Raw genomic sequence first — 15,983 nt, forward strand, 5'->3', positions numbered from 1 at the left:
AAAGTTATCGGGGCAGTGAAGCAGCGCAGCATACTTTGGGGATTGGCGAGAAATGGCTACACTTCTATCAACAAGCTAAAAGCTAGTTTTGTTTATCGTCTCTTGATTTTAAATAGAGGAAATATAAAAAAAAATGTTAAACAGCTCAAATCTTTCAGTTTTCTTTAAAATTAAAACTAAAGCTGACTGAATTAAATCCATCTTTTTTAAAACTTTTAAGCTTGGAATAGAATATTAGTTTAATAACATTATCTATTTAAAATAATCCAAACAACGAATTTGTTTGTTTTTTTTTTAACTATTATCATATTTAAATACAATTCTTTAACCTACCCAACTAAGATCTCTTAAAATAAGTAATATAAAAACAAAAAATTAGTTCATAAACATCATCGATTCTCAAGCTCAATCCGTTTTTTATCGATACTAAAACGTTGATACAATCACAAACATAGGTCTTACATCCCTAGCTTACAACATATTGATGAATTTACAGTTAATTTACACTACAAACTTAAATTTTATTGCTTAGAGTGACCAACTCAACAATATCCCTATAAACCAAAACTAAATTCCGTATTTTTGGTATTTTTGCAAAAGCAAGTTATTATTTTCATAAAAATAACGAACGTAGATTGACGCAGGACGGTGCGCGGATGTCTCGAGTGCAATAATAAAACAATCGCCAACGTGCCACAACTAGTGAAATTGCATTAGACAAGGAAAATCGAAAAATAAACAAAGAAAACGCAGTTAATAGCGACGAACGGGCAAATATTTTCACACACACACCACGTAACGTAACACATGTGCGTGCGTGTATGCGTGAGTGCGAGCGAGAGAGCGCGAGTGTCAAAATGACAGCAGTGGCAACTAAAACAACAACAATAGCAGCAGCAAAAACCAAATCAAAAACAACAAAAACAGCGTAGGCAGCCAGCTGTGCGAGGTCGCTTGACCCTCCCCCTTGAAAATTTAACAAACCAATATAAAAGTTGACAAAATTTTTGGTTCACTGACAAGGATCAAAAGTTGTTGTAACATTAAAACCTCTCACTCAAATCAAACACACCGAGCGTGTTATGAACATACTAAAACCAGCCAAGCTCAAGTGCATCGTGTTTAACCAACTGCGTCACACTTGGACGTTTCTTTTGTTTGTGTGTGATTTGCTGTTGAAGGTTTACGAAAAGGCTCATCCATCTGACCACCAAGAGTTGGCCAATTACATTAATAATAACAACAACAACGATCTAATAATGGAACAGGACATGCCGGAAGAGGATGTGGCTCATCCGGAGGAGGAGCCCCAGCAGCAGCAGCAGCAGCCGCATAATCGGGAGGATTTTTTGGCCGGTTACGAGGTAATTCAGGGTCCCGGAGAGCCCATGGACGCAGCCAGCGATTTGGACGAGGAGGAAGAGGAGGACGACGACGATGACGATGACGTGGATGTGGATTATGGCGATACCGATTCGGAGTCGGATTTCGAACTGTACTCCGATGAGTCTACTAGTTCTAGTGATGAACTAGAGAATAGCAAGGAGCTGTCGAAGAGTGTGTTTGATGTCTTCCTTTCGCCGGAGCAGCAGCAGAAGTTAAGGGAAAGCTATGCTCGACCGCTGTACACCTTCCGACCGTTGCAATTGGTAAAGTGCCAGTACCGGGAAAAACACCTCCCCGGCGGATTTCCGTTGGCGCGCAGTGGCCACCGCATAATCGCCTCCAATTCCCACCTGTACTCGTTGGGTGGCTATAATCCGAGGAGCGCCCTGGCTGCCTCGCGTCGTGGACACTGTCTGCTTTTCCAGGAGCTGTGGAGCTACAACTTTGCCACGAGGACCTGGAGACTGGAGCTGAACGCGGACAATGCCAGCAACATGCCCGTGGAGCTGGCCTCCAATGCGTTGACCATTCACAATAACGTGTTGATTGTAAGTATCTATTCGGATGCTATCTAAATCTCTATTGCAAGGGGCGGGGATCAGGGGCGGTTAAGCAGACGAAAATAGATGGGTTCGATTTGTCTATCTCTCTCGCTGGGTGTGTTGGTTAACACAGAGAAAAAAGTAGATCACTTCAGGAAGTAGAATTTAATTCCAAATTGGCGTTCTTTTAAAGAATATAAACAAGAAAAAACAACACGTGTGTTGTGTGCTAATTGTGTTTATAACAAGAAAATGTCTTAAAATGAAATCGTTATCAGCAGTTTTGAACTGCGAATACAAAATGTAGACCGCAAAAAGATTGTGATATAATAAAAGTCTTTAATGAGGAAAACATATATGCATATATGTATATATTCATGAAATATAAAAATAAATTGTATTGTATTTATAATAAGTTAGTTCTGGTTGAGCCTTTTACAAAGATTTCTCACATTTCTGCTTATGGGGATTGTGTATAAATATCAGAGTTTAAGCTTAGACTGCACTTTATTATTAATCCTATTAGAAATGATAAAATTTCTTTCCGTGCAGGCTAGCAAAACCATCAATTGCAATAAAATAAAACTTGTTTGTGCTCAAGTAGAAAACACAATTGAACGGTGAAATGAGCGGAGAAATCACACACAGCTGATCGCTGTGATCTGTGAGAGACAGAGAGAGAGAGAGAGAGTGAAAAGCGTAGAGAGAGAGGTTTATTCTGGGCAATGAAAACCGCCAGGGCCAATGCCACGCCCAGTTCCGCGCCTCCACTCCTCCGCCTTTGGCTTTTGTTTATGCATTCTAAACACCCAAAATGTCAACCCAAACAGCTGCCCATGGCCATTGCCGTTTGCCTCTCACTCGGGGCCACCACCTCCTCCTCCGCCTCCGCCTCGATTGCCCATTTCCTCCACCCCCTTCTCCTTGCCTCTGCGCATGCCAGGCAACCCTCTTTTCTGCTTTGGTTACTACGCAGTTGTTGTTTATGCTGCTGCCGCATGCAACAACTTGTTTTCCAGCTTTCCCCACCTCGCGCGCTGCTGGAAAAACTCAAAACATTGTATTTACCATTTTTACCCACCCAGCAGCTGAGTGCGCGCGCTTTTTTTCGGGAGGAAACTAACCGAAAACGAAAAACCGAAAGCAAAACCAAACGGGAGCTGTTGGCATTTTATGCTGGCAGCAATGCCCCTTCCCTTGCATTCCACAATTAGCTATAATTTGATGACGAATCATGCCCCGATACATACACAAAAACACACTGGAGACACATGTTTCCGCTTATCTGGGCTGCAGCCTGCAGCTAAACCCCCCACTGCTCCTATTTTATTTTTTCTCTGATTTTTCCTCATCTTTGTTTGCCTCCTCCACTGGCAGGCGATGATAAGCTGCTGCAGCAGCTCAAGTATCTGCTAATTGAATGCACTGGCAGCAATGCCAGGAGCGTGGATGCCACCCGCTTAACTCTGTACCTTTTATATATGTACATTTTCGAGTATCTTATTGGGATTCATCTTTAAAGTCTAGAAAACCGAATAATAATAATAAGACAGAAAGATAATGGAAGGTTTAAAAGAGCAATACCCTTGGGTTTAAAATGTTCACTAAATGCATTTTACTTACAATTATTAATTTCTCCTTTCTTTTTGCAGAGTCATGGTGGCACGGGCTATCCCTTCGGAGAGTCCTGCTCCAACGACTGCTACGTTTACCGCACGGCCAGCGCTGGCGCGACACCGGGTGTGGAGCGACTAAAGGTGACTGGCGATCTGCCGACGGCTCAGTACGGACCGGGCATAGTGATCCACAAGCACTTCCTGTACACAATCGGCGGCACGACGGGCTTTGACTACACCTGTGATGTGTATCGCTTGGATTTGCGCACCCGGACCTGGGAGAATGTGTATATAAGCCGTCCGGAGATGCGCGACGATCCGGAGGGTCGCTATCGCCACGAGGTCGTCTACGATGGCAAGCACATCTTCGTGCTGGGCGGCGGCACATCGCACTCGGTCTACGATCTGCAACGCATTCCGGCCTACAACTTGGAAGCGAACTGCTGGGACTATTTCGATACCTATCCCGATCGCAATACCGCGGACTTGGAAGACGGCAACAGAGGCTATCCGAAGCCGCGCAAGTGCTTCTCCTGTGTGCAACATCAGTCCTCCAACGGAGACATCGAGGCCTTTATTACGGGCGGGCTGCAGGTGAGATCAATTTGTGAAGTTTTTGAGTTGCCAAGATTGCTAAATAGATAGCGTTAAACTAAACTTAATCGAAAACAAATTCAAAAACAGTTTCTTACACATAAAACATCTCCTTTTGCAGGGCGATGTCTCAACGTATTTTTCGGACATTTGGAAGCTTAATCTTCGCACCAAGCAGTGGTTCCACATCAAGACCGCCACCCTGCCCCGCCCACTGTACTTCCATTCGGCGGCCCACTCGGATAACGGATGCATGTACGTGTTCGGAGGCATCGAGTACAATGAAAAGCAGATGCGCCGTCGCAACGACCTGTACAAGATGTGGATGACGGTGCCCAAGCTGAGCGAGATGTGTTGGGACGCCATCACCTACTACAACGACAATTTGGACGTGTACGACCGAAAGACGCTATTGGGAGCTGGGATACCAAAACGCTTCGCAGAACGCGTGCGAACGTTTGACCTAAACAAGCCGGACCCGTCCATGATTTTCTCGCTTTACTCCAATCCAAAACGTGCCCGCTCCACCACACAATAGGCAGTCCGAACCCCTGAAAAAATAAAGCGAATCCGCGGATGGGAGCGGTGACTCCTCGTCCCGGTAAAGTTTTAGTTGCAGAACTTTACGTTACTATTGTTTAAAAGTTTTGTTTCACATTGAGCGCGCGCTGTGATCGAATCGAAGGACATTTATAGTTGTACACATATGTATTTTGATACTCGAAAGGAGGAGAAAGGAGAGGCGGACATGTTTAGCATGTAAATAAGATTGTAATTAAGTTTAGCTAGCGGAACAACAGCCAGAGACAGGCCATGCGTATCTATTCTAAACTTCAGCTAACAGATCAGCCAGCGCACCCAAGCCAGAGTATCCAAATCCAGCAGCAGTAGAGCCCCACACACAGTATCTCACCAGGTCCCCCTCGAACTTACTCGCTATTTAACACGGCCCTAATATATTGTTCACCCCTCTTTAAACCTAAACCCCACACCCCAACCCACTTTGCACACAATCGAACCAATATTGAAGGCTACACCAAACAATGTCATATAGAGGGGGCAACCCCGATGTATTTTTGTCAAAGTGTACATAATTCTTAGCGGTAGTAATATTTAATTAAAATAAGACTCCATCATTATTGCGATATCATGTACCAATGCAGTGCGTAAGGTACTGCCCGCCCCCCGCGGCGAACGTCGGTTTGCTCGGTTTATATATTACCCAAGACTAAATTTGGTTGAATCTAAGTTAATAAATACATTTTTAATGCGACACCATCGCCGTTTCATTCGTCGTACCGTACCATTCGCATCCTGGCACAGATTATCCACGGCGTAGTTGCCAATGACCCAGTTTCTTGCTTCCCCAGCCTATTAGACCCTGTCCGTGGTTCGGAATTTTTGGAAAGGATGGCGGAGGGGAAGGCGCTGAGTCATGCGCAATTTGCAGTCCAAAATGCACCCTGCTGGCCAAGATTTTCGGCAAACTGCGTAGCAAACACCAAACACCGAACACCGGAGTACAGGTATTCGAGCGATTAAGCGTTTCCAATTTTGGTGGTTGAAAAATAGAAAGACTGTTGCTCTGACCCCGTGGAGCGTTGATGCATCGCAATAAAGACTTGAAAGAGCGAGGGAGAGTGCAGTTTTTGCTGCGTATTAATTCCGTGACCTGGTTTTCTCATGACGTCACCAAATACGCCTTCTGATTCTCGTTATGCGGAAGATATGGGTAAAACATTGATAACTCTATTGCCATTTCAGCAAGTTATACTGGCTCTCTAAAAAATAATAGATAACGTAACTCTTGAAACATCCTTACTAAACAATTTAAAAGTTTAAGTACATTTCCAAACTTTTTTAGTAAAAAAGTTCAAAACTTTTTAGTAAGTTTATACAATTTTTTTAAACTCCTAGTAAGCCTGATAACGCAGCTTGGATTTCACTTATTATAAGTTCATGTTTTATTACCTTTTTATACCCTGATTGCTATTATTTAAATTAACCAACTGATTTTAAAAATTAAAAACTTGTTTTTTGCATACTCCATTTAGTAAATAATGGTTTTTTATTTTAAGAAATGTTTTTTTAAATGTTTTCGAAAGCAATGCCATAGAAAAATACAAGAAACAAACACGTTTGGTTGTGCTTGTAACAATTTTTTGTATTTGTATAATTTTGTATAATAATATAAAAATTAAGCGTTATGTTTAGACTATTAAGCTGAATATTTATATTCTTATTAGAAAAAAAATTTATCAAAATAGCATGCGTTTATTTCCTGTTAGGATTCGAATCTATAGTATAGATGGCGCCACTGAATTGCTATTCACCACAAAACGCGCTCATCTTATCAGCTGAATTTGTTTGCCATTCGGAATGAAGTGTTTGTGAAGGCGTAGTTATATTGTTGTTTTCCTTTTTTTACACATTAAAAACCAAATAAAATGCTTAAACCCAAAGCCCTGACGCAGGTCCTCAGCCAGGCCAACACGGGCGGAGTGGAGAACACCCTGTAAGGCATCCAATTACCCCGTTTACGCTCTAAATTATAAGGTTTCCCTATTCTTACAGATTGCTCAGTCAGGAGGGAGCTCTTTTGGCGTATTCGGGATATGGCGATAAGGATGCCAGGATTACGGCGGCCATTGCCAGCAATATATGGGCTGCCTACGAAAAGCACGGTAGAAATGCCTTCCGCGAGGATCGTCTTACTTTTGTGCTGATCGATTGCGAAAACGGACATGTTGCCATTACACAGGTTTAAAAGAATAATCCTTTAAGGATTCAACACAGATCTCATAACCTCCATTATATATTTCAGGTTGCCAGTGTCCTATTGTGTCTGTATGCCAAGCAAACTGTAGGATTGGGTCTTCTTAAGCAGAAAGCCATGTCGTTGGCCTCCTATTTGGAGCGACCACTTAAGCAGATCTCGGCCTCGTAAAGATAACACCAAGATAAACCACATTGCGAACTGAATTCGTTTATAAGTGTATGCATTAATATGAATTAAAATTGTTTATAGTGTAAAAAAAGAGCGTTTTATCCTTTGGCTAATCTTAAGTTTAAAGTTTCTTTTCAAGAAAATATGAAAATGTGTAAGCTTGTATGTATGTATCCATATAGTTAGGAGTTTCAAATAAATGTTGGTCTCATAAAGGTTTAGGCAATAGATTTATGTTTGTGTTGGCCTTTTGGATAGTGGGTCAGATTTATTTTTCTGCAAGCTTTGTTCAAGAAAACATACAATCAGTTTGATATATTGAATAAGAAAATTAGATGGACTTAAAAACTAGTTGTGTGGACTCTGCATTTGCTTATTCGATAGCGTACAACTTCAGGGTGCGATCCATGCTGGTGGAGGCGAGATATTGAGCGTGCTTTCCGAATCTCACGCCCGTTGCCAGGGCCGTGTGGTCGTTGAATACCTTCAGATCCTGCCACTGTTTGCACAGGTAAACCCTGGAAATAAATCGAAGAAACCGTGAGACATAAAGTTGTACCTTGGCAACGGAGTAAACAAGTTCAGTGAGGGAATCTTACTTTCACAAAATTAATCTGCAATGCGGAAATTTAAGAGAAAAGTTTATCGCGAATATGAAAGTAAGGATTTGGCAATTATCTATATTTCATTGATGTTTCAATGTTCTTTTTAAGATTTTGTGCGACCTAAAACCCATGTGGAGCCGGAGCCACCAAAGCCTATTAATTTATCGATTGAGGATTTCAATGCGGTACGATAGAAACCTTTTAATTGTTTTACTTTACATTAAAGAGTTACTTTATAGCGCGGAGAAATCGCCAATCCCCGTGCTCCTTGTGTAGTTACTACCATCGATCCCGACTACATTAAAGATGCAAGCTTGCAGCGCTTGGCTAGAAAGTTTCGTATGAAAACGTAAGATATCGAGCAAACCAACTGCGGGTGTAACTGATTCCCTCTTTCAGAGATATCCTACTCCTTAGGGAAATTACACGCAATCGGTTTATGTACTATGCCACGCAAGAACTGTTCCTGGACCGAAAAAGAGAAAAGGAGTACCAAGACAATCTATATGCAAAGGCTGAGGAGTTCCACAAGTTTGCCGAGGATTCTTTGAAGAAAATGGAGGCGGATGAGTTCAAGAAAATGTTGGAGGCCCAAGAGAAGTTGAAGAAACTGAAAGAAAGCAAACTGGCCGAGGAGCTCAACGAGGTGAAGCTGGAGCACCAGCGGGTTCTAATGGAAGTGCAGGAAGTCTATGGTCGCTTTCAGTATCTCCTCAAGCTGATCAGCTACTTTGACGACACAGTGGAGGAGGAGGAAACCGATGGGGATGATGACAACAATAAGTTGGTCCTGCCGAAGGAGATTATTGCCATGGAGATCACCGAACGGAATCCAGCAGGACTGGAGCAAGTGCGCCAAGTTCAGAACTACATGGAAAAGATAGTGCGTCCATATTTGGCCAAGAGGCATCACTTAAATGCTGAGATCTGGATTCGCGGCTACGAGAGGAACCGCTTGAAGGTTTCCAACTACAATAGGCGATTCACGCAGCTTGCACTTTTGAATCACATTGTGGGCATCCTTCATGACAAGTCTCAAAAGACTTACGAGCGTCAGGTGAAAGCCAATGTGTTCCTCAAGGATCCGGAGTTCCTGCAAAAGCGGGTGTCAGGACTCCAGGAACGGGCAAAGGGTTTACTGAATGACTACGAACAAAGATACTGCAAGGAGTAAGTCTTTATGGTTCTTATGTTGGTTAACGATTTGTAACTATTTTGATTGTTTTTTTCGGCAGTAAGTTAAACATCAAACTTAACAGCATTATCCCAGTGATTCTGAAGCAAATCCAAAACAAAGTTCAGCCGGAGCAGAAGAAGGAGGTGGTGGAGGCACCACCTAAGCCGCCGCCACAAAAATCAGCTAAGCAGTGGCGCACCTTAGAAAATATGCAACCCCCACCGCCGCCACCGAAGTCGACATACGAAGACGAACAGGACACCACTCTGGCCAAAGTGGAGAAAATCCAAGCACATGTTCTGGTAAAACTTTGTGATTTGCTTAAGTTAGTCAAATACCTATTAGCGATATCTTTCATTTAGGAACTCTTGGCCAAGCTAGACCACATAGAACCCAACAAGCTGCGAAGCGTCGAGCAACAAGTTCGCCGTCGCATGGCAGCCGAGAAAGATATGTCTCGCCGGGCTTTGGTGAAACAAAACCGACTGCACAACTGGATGGCTCATTTCAAGAAGCACCATAACCTGCAGGTGGAGCAGCGATGGAAAAACAAGGTCTGAACTGGTCAACCATATTACCAACCAACAACCAAATCAGTGAATAAAAGTATGATCAAGACATAAATAAGAGTTATTTTAAGCAACGAAAGCACTTCACTCACCTAACATCGCTGCCGGCGATCGCCAGGTATGTTCCGCTCTGGTCGAAGCACAGATCCTTCACCTCGTATCCATCGTCCAGCTGAATCGTCTTGAAGTTCTTCAGCTTGCGCAGATCCCACAGCTTGACACAGGCGTCATCTGCGGCGGTGGCCAGGTAGTAACCGTTCTCCGAGAAGGAAATGGCCGAAATGGGACCGGTGTGGCCGGGGAAGTTGGCCACATTGCTCTGCTCCTTCAGATCCCAGATCTTGACCTGCGAGTCCACAGTGCCCGTGCCAAAGATCAGACCATCGGGATGGAATTGTGCCGTCGTGAGGCCAACTTCGGCGGTGTCTATAACCTTGGTGAGCAGGCGGCCGGTTCGGATGTCGGAGAATGCCCAATGTTTGTCGGACGAGGTGGACAGCAAGTAGTCGCCAGTGGGGTGCAGCGACAGTCCCGTCACGGGACCCTCGTGGCAGCGCAGGAGCAACTGCGTCTGCGAAGTGGGCACGTGCCAGATGCGGATGTTCATGTCGGGCGAACCGGTGATGACGGTATCCTCGTTCGGGTGATAGATGACTTTGGTTATCTTCTTGGTGTGGCCCTTCAGAATGGCCACCACCTGCTCGGTGTCCTTGTTGAATACGGTGGCGCTCTTGTCGTTGCCTCCAGTCAGAATCTTGCTGTGATCCGCACTGTTGATGTCCAGGGCGAGGATACCGGGCACCGAGGCCGAATGCAGGCCGGGATGGGAGGCGACGGTGAGGAAGCTCTTCACCTGGTCCGGCGTCACCAAATCCTCGGGCACCGTGCGACCGCGCTTCTTGCGCTCCTGCGTGAGCACCGTGGCCTTATCCTGCAGCTTCTGTATAACCTCGGCGCTCATGCCCGCCTGTTCCATGGGATGGGCAGCAGCGCCTCCAGCTTCGGCGGCCAGGGCAGGCTGGGGAATCGCCGTGGGGGCGCTGATAATGCCCGCCTGGGGTTTCAACGTGGCCAGAGCCTCGCGAGCGGCGGCCACCTCCTTGTTGAGCCGGGCAATCACACGGCAAGCGGCATCGTGTTGATACAGGGCGTGGGACAACTCTTGCCGGGTCGTCTGCAACTGCTGGCGTTGTGTGAACGAGTGGATCATCAGGGCGTCCCATTCATCCTGCATCGTTTTCAAAGTTGCCGGTATGCTGGTGGCACTCGGTGGCTTTGGCTTCACCACAGCCGGTGTTTTGATCTCTATCAACTCTTCCGCTTTTAGTTCCTTGCCGCTGATGGGATCGCAACCGTTCTCCATCAAATACTTCTCAATAACCCGCTTTTCGAAGACGGCTCCTGAATGCGGCGAAACCACAGGCGTCTCGGGGACTTCGTTTGTCACTGAAAGCGATTGTGGTGTTTGTTATGTGTTACTAACTTATGAAAATATATCTATGTACTCACGTGCGCAAACTAAAGCCATCGCTGTTTGTGTTTATGTCGCTTTTCGCGTAGTCTGCTTAGTAAATTAAATGTTTTACACGTTTTTCCCGATCCAAGCGCAATTTTGTCGGCAAAGCCGCTTCTTGTTATTATGACAGTCACACTGCAACGCGGGAATTATAGAAAACATGGTTGCCAGTTGGGGGTGACTTGGCTAGAATTTTGAAAAAGGTTTCCCTGCAGCATAATATCTTTGGCGCTTTAATTAAAAAAAGAAAATAATGATAGCTGCAAAACATTTACTTAACTAATTAAATTTAAAATTTTTAGTTGAGTAAATATTTTACAAGAAAATAGCCATGTAGAGACCAAATGTAAAAAACAACCGCAGCCATCAGCTGCTTTTTTTTAAAGAGATGACAACCCTAGCACGTTGCGCTGTTTCTGTTATTTAATTTTCGACTAAGCTTAAGAACACGATTACTGCCAATAATTGTAACAAATAAAATGCTGAAAACTATAGCACGATGGCGCCTGGGCAGTCAACTGCTGAAAGGATGCACAACATCAGTGCGACACGCAGCGGAATCCTCAAGTGGCGGAAATCCATTTGCCGGTTCCGAAGAAACCCCAAATAAGTTTGTAAATCCATTTTCACAGCCAACTTCAGTAGTTTCTACCGAGCGGATATCGGAGACCAAAGAGGATCGTGACAAACGGCTGAAGGTGTTGCAGCTGGAGGCGGACATTGCCCACCAGGAGGGTCGCCGGGTGCCGGCGTTTGAGTTCTTCAAGGATCACCACTGGGAACACGTGCTCACTCTGCCCACAAAATCCGCTCGGATCAAGTACTATGCCTACCTTTGGCAGATCGAGATGCGGAAGGAGTCGGAGCAGAAAAAGAAGGCCCAGCGGGCAGAGGACACCGAACGGAGGATAGCCGAGATGCGGAAGGAGCGCGAGGAGAACACGCACATCATTTATGGTCTGGGCCACACCTCCATGTTCCTGCGCATCTACGATTCCACCATTAATCACTGGCAGAACAACCGGCTAACACGCGCCATGCAGTTTGCACCCAAAATAGTGTTGGATTGCTCCTACGATGAGCACATGAACAACCGAGAGGCTTCCTACGCCGCCAAGCAACTGATGCTCTGCTTCGCGGAGAACCGGCTGAACGATGAGCCCTTCGACCTGCATTACTGCAATGCCCAGATGGACGGTCGGTGCATGCAGAGCCTCAAGCGCTACATCCCCACCATGCTGAATCCAGAGTTCCCGATGAACGTGCATCCCCAGTGCTTTACAGAGCTGTTTCCCAAGAAGAATCTTGTCTACCTAACGCCCCACTGCCGCGAGGATCTGGTCAGCTACAACCCGGACGATGTTTACGTGGTGGGTGCCATGGTGGACACCATGAACAACGAACCTCTGTCGCTGGCCAAGGCAAAGCGATTGGGTCTGCGGATGGCGAAACTGCCGCTGGATCGCTACTTGCAATGGGGATCGGGCTCAGGGAAATCCCTCACCCTAAACCAGATGATCAACATTATGCTGGACCTGAAGAAAACCGGCAATTGGGATGCAGCTCTAAAGCACGTACCCAGGCGAAAGGTCGTCGAAAATGAGTTCCAACATCGAAGGGAAAAGGATAGCTGGGGAACGGGAACGCGGGCTAGGAAGCTCAATATGCGAATTGATCATCTGCTGGACTATGAGGATGATCGCCGTCGAGCAACTTCGTTTGCTACTCCCCAAAAAGTCAGGCAGCGAAGGGAGGGAATGGAGTTCCAGCTGGACACCTGGGCCACGGGGAAGCAAAAGAAAAAGCAAAACAGAAATTAAAGTTACCTGTTGTATTCGTTGAATTTTTCTTTTATTTTACTTCAGTTCGTATTCCATATTAATTACAGAGTGGTTTTCTTTGGCTGGAGCGGACCTTCTTCCTCTACTTCCTTTTTAATTGCTGCCACGACGGATGGAATCTCTTCTATTACAAGACCAGGGCTATTTTCAGAAGTATTGTATTCTTTTTCAAGAGGATCCCCACTATCTTCATTGTATTCTTTTTCAAGAATCTTATCTTCATCGCATTCAGTTGCTGAAACACTATCCGGCTCAACTTCTGGCTCAACTTCCGGCTCTTCCTCCGGTTCATCTTTATCAGTCTTTTTGTATTTAAGCCACATATTCTTGGCATTGATTGCTTGGTAGTTGATAGCTGCCTTAAGGCCCACCCGCTTCATTAGCTCCTTGGCTTTGGCTTCGAACTCCTTCACAGGTTCCTTGCGCTCCACGGTCATAAGTTTGGTTTCAAGTATGAAAAGAGCCTGCGGACGCAAAGCTTGGAAGAATTCCTTGCCCAGGAAATTGTAATAGTTGTAGGCCACAAAGGCGACATCGAACATGTTGTTCCAGCGACTTGCGCCCTGCTGCAGTTGCACCATATCCAATGGCGACACATAGTGCACTGTTACCCCAGGGATCTTAATCCATGGTTTATCGTAGGATGCCTGACCCGCAGCATCCACTTCCTGGTGGTTGAGCAAAGGAGTCATCAGCAGTTGAACGGATCCGTATCTTCGAGAGCGAGTGGGATCGTGCTCATAAGGAGTCTGGGTCTGCAGCTCGTGGAAAAGTTCCAGAAGATTGCGCTCTGTTATATCGGTGGCCCGATAATCGTTATCCCCGTGCACAGAGTGGTGCATCCGCTCCTCGACGGTGCGCAATCCAAACCCACAAAAGGGTCCTGTTTGGATATCCCCCACATACCCGCGATGAATGAAGGTGCGTCCGTTTCGTATCAAACCAGCTGCCAGCGTTTTGTTCGGTTTGCAGTGTTCGTATTCGGGAAAAACGAAAGCCACTCCGGATTCTCGCCAGTAGCGGTACTCCTGCGAGCAAATTTGCTGTCCTCCGCGATCCTTCAGAGTCATGCTCAAATCCCAATCGAAGGCTCCATTACGATGATCGTACCGGGTGCCCAGGAGAGCCCTCAATCGCTTCTCCCAGTAGGAGGTAATCTCGAAGACATTCCAGGGATGCGGCTGCCAGAAACTGAAGGACATCTCCAAACCATCGCGCTCCTTGTACTTCAGACCTTCAATATTTATCATGGGAGCCAGTTGCTCTAGCTTTTCCTCATCGGTGACTATTTGAAGCAAAGCGCGTCCTTTGGCAGCCATGTAGTGATGGGAGCTGGGACGGATCACTGCATTTCCGTAGAGATCCATGAACAGATGCACCTTGCAAACCAGACTAAACGACTCCGGATCCTCCAGAGCCACTCCCAAAAGCAGCAAATGTCTGGCTGCAATCTCAGCACAACCTTCCAGAACATAAATGTTTAGTTTCGGTTTGATGCGATGGGTGTATCTCTTGGCCAGAGTTTTGATCACGTGACGCGGATCAGCTCCACCGCAAATGAGGATGTTAAGGCTGTTTAGAGAGCCATCTCCACCTGCTCCCTCCTCTTGGGAAGTTCCATCCCCAGGCAGCGGATCATCGTTGATCTTAAAGGCCTTCAAGTACTCATCGTACAAATCCAACGCCGAGCTGATTCCCCACAACATCTTGACCCAATTCGATTTCAATTTTTAACGAACTTAGATCCGCTGAGACTTATTCGGTTATACTGCTGCTCTGTTTATGTTTCCACTTGATTGATGGCTGTTGCCAGGACTACTTGTTGTCGCCGTTGTCCCGGCAACTTCTCCTCCTGCTGCAACCAGCAAGAGCTGGTTCCTCATTTGCGTGCATCCGTTGCGGGGATTTGGGAGCTGTGGCAATCATAACGGAAATTGCTTTTCGATATCAGTGGCCTGCAGCGGGAGCTGGACAAATGGCTCGTCCTGGAGGGATGTGGCGCCACATATAGACTATCAAGGGGCGAGGTGAATGGGAAGTGGCGCATAATGCATTATTCAGTCCTGGCTGTTTGCTTTCAGCTGATTGGCAAGGCAAGCAGCACAGCAGCCAATCCATCGGGGAGCGCTCTCGGATTCATAATTGTACAATTTTCTAAAGAAAGTGGGAGGTCTCGGTGGGGTTCGCTGGAGGAAATTAATGCAGATGTGATGTGATTATGGAAATATCAAAATGAAGACCGAAGGCCTGAATATTGTTATAATTAATTGTTTACTGTCTATGCTTAGGAAATAAATTTGTATTATTTATAATATGTAAATAAATATAATATATGTACTTTAAACTAGTTATTATAAACAAATGGTAAAAATCTTTATGACTAATTGGGGTTTCGTTTAATGATATAAATAATAAATAACATCATATAGTTAATCTCTTTATATTTTTTAAAATCTTCAAACATGTTTTAATATTAAAAAACAATTTTAAACTAGCCCCGCTTTCATTAAATTTAAAGCCGCATTTTGGTAATTTTCTTGTTTCTCCTTTTCAAACTCCCTAAACGCAAATAAATTTCCAAAGCGAGATAAGGGATAATGCGTGTAGTTTTTTGGGGGTTCCTTTTTTCCATTGTTTGCCTGCGGAAAAATCGTTGGTGGACGAATGGATTTAGGGCCCGCGGCAAGTAGCTCACTTAATCCAGAGATTTTGCCTGTGCTGTGCTAGTTTTTTATCCAGCGCCAGTTCTGTTTTGGTGTCTCCCTTTCCACTTGGTAACTTTCACTTGACAATGTCTGAAAGTTCTTAATACATGGCTAAGTCTTCGCCATAAAGTTTTCCGCCCGTTCGGAATGCCTTTCAAATGCTTCTCTCCGTTTCTCTGGCAATACGTTGCGTATGCGTGATTTGACGATGATAGCTGGCAAAGACTGAAGCTCTATGCGTTCAGCTCTACCTAAGTGAAAGCTTTAAAAGGTGCACTGGAGAAACAAATACTTAAATATGATTTACAAAATTTTAAAATTTCAGTGTTGCATGATTGACACTACTAATTTGACAACATTTCTTAAAATTGTTTGAGCTATAAACAAAAAGTTATTTTCCTTTTTTGAGAATAACTAATTGTGTATGCAAATTTTTATTTCGCAATTTTAAATGAACTCTCTATGTATAACATTTGGATAAGGCT

General features: G+C 44.9%; 6 protein-coding genes across 6 annotated transcripts; 4 read left to right on the forward strand and 2 right to left on the reverse strand.

Annotated features, from left to right (window-relative positions):
• The first annotated feature begins 604 nt into the window (after window positions 1-604).
• On the forward strand, window positions 605-5,411 carry LOC108096862 (kelch domain-containing protein 10 homolog). The gene is made up of 3 exons (XM_017198787.2): window positions 605-1,934; window positions 3,581-4,138; window positions 4,260-5,411. The coding sequence occupies exons 1-3, from the start codon at window positions 1,083-1,085 to the stop codon at window positions 4,674-4,676; spliced, it is 1,827 nt and encodes a 608-aa protein (XP_017054276.1). The 5' UTR covers window positions 605-1,082; the 3' UTR covers window positions 4,677-5,411.
• Window positions 5,412-6,500: 1,089 nt separating this feature from the next.
• On the forward strand, window positions 6,501-7,176 carry LOC108096891 (ragulator complex protein LAMTOR2 homolog). The gene is made up of 3 exons (XM_017198833.2): window positions 6,501-6,653; window positions 6,713-6,899; window positions 6,963-7,176. Exons 1-3 carry the CDS (start codon window positions 6,586-6,588, stop codon window positions 7,083-7,085), a joined length of 378 nt encoding a protein of 125 aa, XP_017054322.1. The 5' UTR covers window positions 6,501-6,585; the 3' UTR covers window positions 7,086-7,176.
• A 139-nt stretch (window positions 7,177-7,315) lies between these two features.
• On the reverse strand, window positions 7,316-11,082 carry LOC108096890 (pre-mRNA-processing factor 19). Its single transcript, XM_017198832.2, has 3 exons — window positions 10,946-11,082; window positions 9,529-10,882; window positions 7,316-7,603 (listed from the first exon to the last, which is right to left on the reverse strand). The coding sequence occupies exons 1-3, from the start codon at window positions 10,962-10,964 to the stop codon at window positions 7,459-7,461; spliced, it is 1,518 nt and encodes a 505-aa protein (XP_017054321.1). The 5' UTR covers window positions 10,965-11,082; the 3' UTR covers window positions 7,316-7,458.
• LOC108096892 lies at window positions 7,610-9,515 on the forward strand. Its single transcript, XM_017198834.1, has 6 exons — window positions 7,610-7,744; window positions 7,799-7,875; window positions 7,930-8,039; window positions 8,090-8,860; window positions 8,926-9,169; window positions 9,230-9,515. Exons 1-6 carry the CDS (start codon window positions 7,705-7,707, stop codon window positions 9,425-9,427), a joined length of 1,440 nt encoding a protein of 479 aa, XP_017054323.1. The 5' UTR covers window positions 7,610-7,704; the 3' UTR covers window positions 9,428-9,515.
• A 271-nt stretch (window positions 11,083-11,353) lies between the features above and the next one.
• Window positions 11,354-12,795, forward strand: LOC108096910 (mitochondrial ribonuclease P protein 1 homolog). Its single transcript, XM_017198860.1, has one exon. It carries the CDS (start codon window positions 11,432-11,434, stop codon window positions 12,770-12,772), a length of 1,341 nt encoding a protein of 446 aa, XP_017054349.1. The 5' UTR covers window positions 11,354-11,431; the 3' UTR covers window positions 12,773-12,795.
• LOC108096909 (dynein axonemal assembly factor 3 homolog) lies at window positions 12,782-14,592 on the reverse strand. Its single transcript, XM_017198859.2, has one exon. It carries the CDS (start codon window positions 14,497-14,499, stop codon window positions 12,835-12,837), a length of 1,665 nt encoding a protein of 554 aa, XP_017054348.1. The 5' UTR covers window positions 14,500-14,592; the 3' UTR covers window positions 12,782-12,834.
• Between the last annotated feature and the right edge of the window lie 1,391 nt (window positions 14,593-15,983).

Source organism: Drosophila ficusphila, unplaced genomic scaffold, assembly GCF_018152265.1.
Source record: "Drosophila ficusphila isolate 14025-0441.05 unplaced genomic scaffold, ASM1815226v1 contig_414, whole genome shotgun sequence".
NCBI classification, from domain to species: domain Eukaryota; kingdom Metazoa; phylum Arthropoda; class Insecta; order Diptera; family Drosophilidae; genus Drosophila; species Drosophila ficusphila.

What these genes read in the sequence shown, in the direction of transcription:
- LOC108096862 (XM_017198787.2), top strand. Translation starts at nt 1,083, where the DNA reads ATGAACATACTAAAACCAGCCAAGCTCAAGTGCATCGTGTTTAACCAA. An exon ending in TTCACAATAACGTGTTGATT is followed by an intron (nt 1,935 to 3,580) that starts GTAAGTATCTAT and finishes TTCTTTTTGCAG; the next exon opens with AGTCATGGTGGCACGGGCTA. An exon ending in TTATTACGGGCGGGCTGCAG is followed by an intron (nt 4,139 to 4,259) that starts GTGAGATCAATT and finishes CTCCTTTTGCAG; the next exon opens with GGCGATGTCTCAACGTATTT.
- LOC108096891 (XM_017198833.2), top strand. Translation starts at nt 6,586, where the DNA reads ATGCTTAAACCCAAAGCCCTGACGCAGGTCCTCAGCCAGGCCAACACG. An exon ending in GGCGGAGTGGAGAACACCCT is followed by an intron (nt 6,654 to 6,712) that starts GTAAGGCATCCA and finishes CTATTCTTACAG; the next exon opens with ATTGCTCAGTCAGGAGGGAG. An exon ending in GACATGTTGCCATTACACAG is followed by an intron (nt 6,900 to 6,962) that starts GTTTAAAAGAAT and finishes TATATATTTCAG; the next exon opens with GTTGCCAGTGTCCTATTGTG.
- LOC108096892 (XM_017198834.1), top strand. Translation starts at nt 7,705, where the DNA reads ATGCGGAAATTTAAGAGAAAAGTTTATCGCGAATATGAAA. An exon ending in AGTTTATCGCGAATATGAAA is followed by an intron (nt 7,745 to 7,798) that starts GTAAGGATTTGG and finishes GTTCTTTTTAAG; the next exon opens with ATTTTGTGCGACCTAAAACC. An exon ending in GAACAAAGATACTGCAAGGA is followed by an intron (nt 8,861 to 8,925) that starts GTAAGTCTTTAT and finishes TTTTTTCGGCAG; the next exon opens with TAAGTTAAACATCAAACTTA.
- LOC108096890 (XM_017198832.2), bottom strand. An exon ending in ATCGCCGGCAGCGATGTTAG is followed by an intron (nt 7,604 to 9,528) that starts GTGAGTGAAGTG and finishes ATTTATTTCCAG; the next exon opens with GGTTTACCTGTGCAAACAGT.
- LOC108096910 (XM_017198860.1), top strand. Translation starts at nt 11,432, where the DNA reads ATGCTGAAAACTATAGCACGATGGCGCCTGGGCAGTCAACTGCTGAAA.
- LOC108096909 (XM_017198859.2), bottom strand. Translation starts at nt 14,499, where the DNA reads ATGTTGTGGGGAATCAGCTCGGCGTTGGATTTGTACGATGAGTACTTG.